The sequence below is a fragment of the Olea europaea genome, chromosome 13 (assembly GCF_002742605.1).
Source record: "Olea europaea var. sylvestris chromosome 13, O_europaea_v1, whole genome shotgun sequence".
Lineage (NCBI taxonomy): Eukaryota > Viridiplantae > Streptophyta > Magnoliopsida > Lamiales > Oleaceae > Olea > Olea europaea.
This window is the reverse complement of record NC_036249.1, coordinates 4,676,396-4,684,082: the sequence shown is the minus strand read 5'-3', so window position 1 is coordinate 4,684,082 and position 7,687 is coordinate 4,676,396. Positions and strand designations below refer to the sequence as shown.

General features: G+C 34.6%; 1 protein-coding gene across 1 annotated transcript; it reads left to right on the top strand.

Annotated features, from left to right (window-relative positions):
- The first annotated feature begins 4,385 nt into the window (after positions 1-4,385).
- LOC111407351 (receptor-like protein kinase HERK 1) lies at positions 4,386-7,334 on the top strand. Its single transcript, XM_023036774.1, has one exon. It carries the CDS (start codon positions 4,717-4,719, stop codon positions 7,117-7,119), a length of 2,403 nt encoding a protein of 800 aa, XP_022892542.1. The 5' UTR covers positions 4,386-4,716; the 3' UTR covers positions 7,120-7,334.
- The last annotated feature ends 353 nt before the right edge of the window (positions 7,335-7,687 follow it).

Here is a 7,687-nt window from a genome sequence, read left to right as displayed (position 1 = left end):
TGTTTAGCCAAAGAGCCGACATCTTTCACTATAAAGTGCATTAATAGTGATGCGTTTTTTGTTAGAATGACAAACGTGGTTTATTTATATGGGAAGCTATATTACATCGATTACTTTGACATTTTTTTCTAGGTTTGAGTTAGACTTAAAGGTGCTTGTTAAAAATTTGAAATTTATTATTCTGCTTGGTTTTGTGTATAGAAGCCAAGAAAGTCTTTCAAGTATTAGGTTAATAATGCTGATAAGTGACGAAAATCATGTGTTAGGATTGCTTGTGCCTTGTAGACCTAAGCAAATCTAAGGTCATGTGAAATGTATCTAGTTCCACCTCCACGAGTTCTTCGATCATGTCCACATAATGAACCACAAAACTTTAGGTTTGTCGAATTAGAAGATGGGGCCGATCGAAATACTCAACTATAAATACATTGTCTATTCAAACATTGAGCTAGTTGTGGAAGAGTTTGAATTGGAACATATGAAGAGTTTGAGGTAAGTCGTGAAGGACCAGAAATTGTTGAAGATAAATATATCCTTGAAAGCTAGCCATTGTCTAGTTCGCATCCTCCGTGCGAGATTGGATCACTTAAATCCACATGACACATGATCATTGGATTAGAGAATTTGGTGAGGATTGTGCTAGTTTGAAAGAATTGTGGACCATAGATTAAATCTAATAGCTGAATTTGAACTTATGGTCACTTTCTCTCATCTAGTTCATGTCTCTCTCACTAGTACAATGGTTTGAATTTTGAATTCAAATATTTTGACCGTATAATTGAAAATATCCTCTCTTGGTTCATTTGGAGTTGGCAAAATAAGACAAATAGAGAGAGTAACTAAGTGTGAGAGACTTTGTTCTCCGGTGAAAATTCTTGGTTATCTCCGGTGAGTTTCTTTGTTAATCCATTGCCATCGCCTTGGACATTGATGCTTTGATCCGGTGTGATACAAATCCGAGGTCAACATCAAAGTCTCTATTGGTGGGGGTGTTGAAAAAATTTTGGGTCCGTTTTTTCATGACTTTGGAGGGCTATTATCCCACATTGTAGTTGTAGTAATCTTTGTAATCTACATTATATATCTACGTACTCCTATTACATCCCAACATGAGGATTACGATGAAGTTGTTAGGGAGTGGAAGGACAAGCTAAGAAATGATGTGGACATAGGGATGGCAATCGGGCTTGCTGGCTCGAGCCTCCTGTGACTCGGCTTGGGGCTCGGTAGACTCGAGCCCCATTTTCGAGACACGGGCTTTGCACGAGCCGGCCCGTGAGCTCACGAGCTTTAAAAAAAAAAAAAAAAAGGGAGAAAACAAGCCTGTCTGGCTCGGCCCGGAAAGGAAAAAGCCCGAGCCTCCTATTTAAGCTCGGCCCGGCTCGAGCCCGCAAAAAAGCTTCGCCAATTTAACCGGCCCAAGCCCGAGCCGAAACTTTAGGCTCGCGAGCTGGCTTGGCCCAACTCGTTTACATCCCCATGTGGACAACATAATTAGTGATCATTTGAAGAAATGTCTCGTGTAGTCTGCTAAAGTGTAAGATTCTTGTGTTGGTAATAATGGATGTGATCAGTGTGGTGCTCATACATATATATTTTCAGAATGAGAGTGGTGCCTAGGGATTTTTTTTCATATGCGGTCCGTACGTCATCTCCCCTATACTTTTTTCCCCATTCAAAAATAGCAATTTCGGCTAAGTTGACATGGCATGACCTAAAGAGGAACAATGAAGAGCCTCGATGAAGAGGAGACCTGATCCTATCGTATCAAATACAACAATTATAATATATACACAAAAAATTAATATTCACGTTGGACAATTAAGTCCCAATTACTACTATCATCGACGACATTTGGTTGGTGAGTTTTTGGGATTCTAGTTCTACTCTGTCTGCCATATTATATTCAAGAGATATTGACATAATTTTATGCAACTTAAACCATATAACTAATGTTTGACATTTACGTTCTTAGTGATTAATAAAACATTCAATCTCTAAAGAGTATTAAGCAGTCATCCACTTGAATTGTTCTGTATTATTTTTTTACAAAAGAAAGAGCACGTTCTAATTTTTCAAAACTACTTCAAAGAATTGATCACCCTTTGACTTTTACACCTCTACCCATAGGTTGGAGACTCCCTTTGCAATTTTCATCAATAGTGCACGTCAATAAACACTTTATTTTTAAGAATATTTTCAAGAGATTCTTTTTTTTTTCTTTTTTTAAATAATGCTATTTAACCTTACAAGAGTTATACTCAATTTATACAGTGTCAGGTAAAAGATTTTTAATCATGCTTGTTGTACAATAATTTTTACAATAAGTTTGACAACATGCTACGTGACAGATTATCATTGGACAGTTTGATAAATATTTTATCTTTCTCGTCAACACTTTTTTGACATTTACACCGTTGTCAAGCATGTTGTACAAATCCATTGTACAAATGGCTTATTCCAAAGAGTAAATGAAAGTAGAATTAAAAAAACTCATTAATTGTACTTATCATTTAATGTCACATTATTACCACATAAACGAGGGTAATAACCTTGATGGAGTTAAATAACATTACTCTTATTTTTAAGAGTATCTTAGCCATAATCAAGAGCATTTTTATTTTAAAAGTGCAATGTTTTATATATTTTAGCAAACTCTTTATTTTTGCTCTTTATTTTAATTTTCCCTACATACAATTATTGTTTTTTCCTCATTTTTCAATTAACATTGGAAAATACATATATATTTTTAGATGTCAATAATTAAAATATTTTATATAACACTAATAATTTAAAAAGTGAAGAATTGAAACTTGCAATGTTATTAAATGCAATATTGATAAAATACAAATAGATCGTGTTTGGCTTTTGAAATATAGAGAGTTAAATTCACTCTTTACCTTAATTAATTAAAATAAAGAGTTTATTTTTAGCATAATTTTAAGGTTTCACTTTTTAAAAATAAGAGTATTTCTCTTTTAAAGAACGTTCTGGAGATGCTCTTAATTTATGATAAATGCATTTAATAAACTAATTCTATACTCTGTTTCTAAAATTATTCAAATCACATTTGAATTGATTGACAATCGACAAATAAAAAGTTACTCAAATAAAAGACGATGAGAATCAATATTCTTTAAATACTCTCTATTATACATAAAATTCCCTTTATAAATATGGAGTCTCTTAAAGATGCTATTAATAAGTGAAAATAATTTTTTTTTTTAACATTGCATTTCTAAACTAAAAAATATCTTATATTTAAAGAGTTTTTGAAGAAATAATAATTATATGAAACACAAACACTCTATAATAAATAATAGTCCGTTCCTTCAATAAAAATAGTTTCCCATGTTTTATTTTTAGTAAATTAAACTATCATGTATTAGAAATATTTTACTATTATACTGACACTCATTCTTTTGCTCATTTAGTTTAACAAAAGTGTAATTGTATTTATATAAAATCAAATTGTTTCCAATCAGAGAATATATATTATTTTTTTATTTTTTTTATTTTTAAGAATTGGATTATAGTTCATTAAATTTGTAAATATTTGAAAAGGACATAAAAATATGAAGAAAAATTATGGAAGTTCGAAAATAGATTATAATAAAATTATGGTAATAATACTATAGAGATTAGTAACTTTGCTCAAATAGATATGGAAAAAAAAAAAAGAAGTTTTCTTTAAACTAAAAACATTGGGTGGGTGTTGGGGGGGGGGGCGCATAAATTACAAACCTAAAACATGGTTAGTAAACGTTTTTATTTTCGATTTTTTATTCGTTCAAAATAAAGATACAATAGTTGTTAGGGAATAATGATTTTTTAATAATCTACTTGCTATATTTTAAATAAACATTGGTTAGGAAAAAATAAGTTGACTAACTTTTATTACGACCAAACATTTTAGGCCATCATGCCCAGAAAAGTCTTGTTTCCCATCACATAAAGTCCTTGTTTGAAAGTGATTATTAGAAAATCAACTTTTTTCCACACTTAAAAGATTATTTTTCATGCTTTTTTATTATTATTTTTATTTTTTAACAGCATATTCTTGAACAAAATCAACTTTCTTGAAAGAATTGCTTTAGACAAAGCCAAAGGTTATGTCATATTGTTGGCCATATATGAATAAAATATTACTAACCAATATCTTGAATTCAACTTTCATACTTTTTTGCGCTATTCATGGGGTGGCTGAAGAAAAACGCGTTTTAGGATAGTTTCAGACAATGACAGTGCAATGTTTTTCTTTTTCTTGCTATCTCGTGTTTGGTTGGCTATTTTTTAATGATATCTTGCTTCAATTTGTTCTTTTTATAGACTTTGCAATATCTAGGAACCTTCGTCTATCAGCCTACCTGTATTTTTGTCAGTCTTTTTGTAATTTTATGAGGTCTTCAATTATGTTGTACCTATGATAATGTCTGTCTTGTAGTCCCACATGAAAGATGTGAGTTTGTACAATGAAGTGCACAAATGAAACAAGAAAGAGGAAAATTCCCAGTTAGTTCCTCTTCGTTTGAAAGATTAAGCTCTTAAATGTCCCCTCACGTGTGGGCTATAGCCATATGTATTCCAGCTTCATAAATGGGTTCATCTTAAGTTGATCCTAAACTTATACGTTCTTTGAGTGCCTTGGACTAAACCTATCCTTTCTTTCACTTAATATCTTACTTCTGAGAAACTGTTTTCGAGTTTAATGTCAGTATGAAAATCCATACATTTCTGTTGTTCATTTCTATTCTGAAATGCACTTGTCAAGAATTTGATCCTCCAGATAACTATCTAATAGACTGTGGGTCGACAGAAAATACACGAGTAGATGATCGGCCTTTCTTGGCTGATAACTTGAATTCTAGCATTCTGTCAACCCCAGAAATCATTTTTGTCAAAACTTCAGATTCTCCTTCATCCATTTATAATTCATCTCTGTACAAAACTGCCAGAATTTTGAATGGTTCCTCAAATTACAGCTTTCCAATGAAGCAAAGGGATTGGCACTTGATTCGTTTGCACTTTTTTTCTTTTGTCAGTGAAACGTTTGATCTTTCAAGTGCTAAATTTTCTGTTTCTGCTCAAAAATTTATTCTTTTAAAGAGCTTTCGACCACCACATGGTCCGGTTGTCAAGGAATACTCCGTCAATGTAACTACTGATAATCTAGTCCTTACCTTTACTCCTTCTCCCGGTTCATTTGCATTTTTAAATGCTTTGGAAATCATTTCACTTCCCGGTCAGGTTATCCCGGATGGCACTCCTGCTGTAAATTCTCAACAGCCTTATACCAGTGTGGAGGCACAAGCACTAGAAACAGTTTGGAGAGTGAATATGGGGAATGAGACTGTGTTCCCTCGGAATGATAAATTATCGCGTTATTGGCTGTCTGATAGAGAGCGTTTGATCAATAGTAATCTTGTTGAGTTCGTGTCAAATGTTCAGGCTGTAAATGAGACGAGGGGATATAGTGAATTTATTGCTCCTCGTTCTGTCTATGGTACTGCCACTAAGCTGCATTCACAGCCTGATCCGAACACTATAATTAATGTAACTTGGTCATTTGGTGTTGATAATGGTTTTGATTATGTTATCCGGTTTCATTTTTGCGATATAGCAAACCGTAGTCCTGGTCCTCTTATCTTCAATGTTTTTCTCAATTCTGGAGTGGCTCTTAGAGATCTAGATCTCAGCAGTAAGACATCAAATGTTTTGGGAGCTCCATATTATGTGGATGTCATCACTAGAATAAACGATATACACAATCTTAGCGTAAGTATTGGTAGTTCATCTGTGAAAAATGCATATCCTGATGGAATTCTTAATGGACTCGAGATCATGAAGATAAGCAATTCTAAGGGCAGTCTTGATCCTGCAGATGCTGAGGCCCAGACGACTAAACCGGCTTCCAAGACTAAAGTGTGGTTGATTGTGGGGTTGGCTATTGGATCATTGTTGATTTTCATTGTTTTGGCATTTCTTTTGGTTGTGATGATCAGACGAAGAAGAAGGGACAACGCCGTTCACTCAGGAGAGGACCATTCTATCATAATGAATCAAGAAAGTTCTGAGAATAGTAAATATCCCCAAATAGGTTACCGGTTCCCTCTCATGGCAGTTCAAGAAGCAACAGATAATTTTAGTGAAAATCTGCTTATTGGTATTGGAGGTTTTGGGAAAGTCTACAAGGGATCTTTGAAGGATAACACAACGTTTGCAGTGAAGAGAGGAATTTGTCAATCTCAGCAGGGCCATAAAGATTTTAGGAATGAAATCGAAATGTTATCTCAATTTCGTCATCGCCATTTAGTTTCTTTAATAGGATACTGTGACGAGAAGGATGAAATGATCATAATCTATGAGTACATGGAGAATGGTACCCTTAGGGATCATCTTTATGGAACAAATCTTCCAAAATTGAATTGGAAACAGAGGCTTGAAATCTGCATTGGATCAGCAAGAGGGATTCACTATTTGCATACAGGTTCTGCTAACGCGATCATTCATCGCGATGTGAAGTCTGCAAATATACTTCTTGACGAGAATATGAAGGCCAAAGTTGGTGATTTCGGAATTTCAAAAACTGGTCCGGAGATAGACCAAACACATGTTAGTACAGCAGTAAAAGGAAGTTTTGGTTATCTCGATCCTGAATATTTGGCAACACGAAAGCTCACTGAGAAATCTGATGTCTACTCTTTTGGTGTAGTTATGCTCGAAGTCATCTGTGGGAGGCCAGTTATTGATCCATCACTTCCAAGGGAAATGGTAAATTTAATTGAATGGGCACTGAAATGGCTAAGCCGAGGAAGGTTGGACAAAATTTTAGACCCTCATCTTGTCGATGAAATTGAACAGGAGTCGATGCAAAAATTTGGGGAGACGGCTGAGAAATGCTTGGCCGAGCAGGTTGGTGACAGACCATCAATGGGAGACGTATTGTGGAATTTGGAAAATGCCCTTCAGATTCTGGAAAATCATCAGAGACTAAAGGAAAGGAATGAAGTGGAGCAGAGTGTGTCCATTGCACAATACAGCATGGGAAGTTTAGGCGACCTTGAGAATGTTCCAATGAGTAAGGTTTTCTCGAAAATGGTGAAGGCCGAAATCAGTTAAAAAGTTTGATCAAATTTCCATCATATGCACTTGTGGGAGTTTAGTGAATGAAGCCATGAATATTTTGCATGTAATTTGTCCATACATTTCTGCTCCAGTTTTTATTGATGTACTATAGAATGGAAGTTGTGTTATGTTTTGTTCATCTAGTTGTCAAATATATGTTGTTGACGATGTAGATTGTCACTTTTTGTCTAAAATCTTATTTGCTTTTATTGTCTATTATTTAATAGTTCATAATATACTCTACGCACAAAATGATGTTTTCCAGGTACATAGGAGGAGTTAAGGCATCATTAAAATAGATGTTTTCCATGTACATTCTCCATGCGCTAACTACGTCATTTTCACTTTTCGCCTATTTAGAAGTACGACGTTGGTCTTCTCCTTATTTTATTGCTAGCTTTCGTTTATATTAGCATAAAGGGTATGGCTCGGGGAAGGGGATTGAGACATGGAGAGATAGAGTACCCGAAGCCTTCTATAATAGTGAAGGGAGGAATGAGAGATCGGAGACGCCGAGGCGAAAGGCCAGTGTAAGGGAGAGGAAGAAAGGGCCAGGACAAGG

Coding starts and splice junctions, on each gene's coding strand:
- LOC111407351 (XM_023036774.1), top strand. CDS start 4,717: ATGAAAATCCATACATTTCTGTTGTTCATTTCTATTCTGAAATGCACT.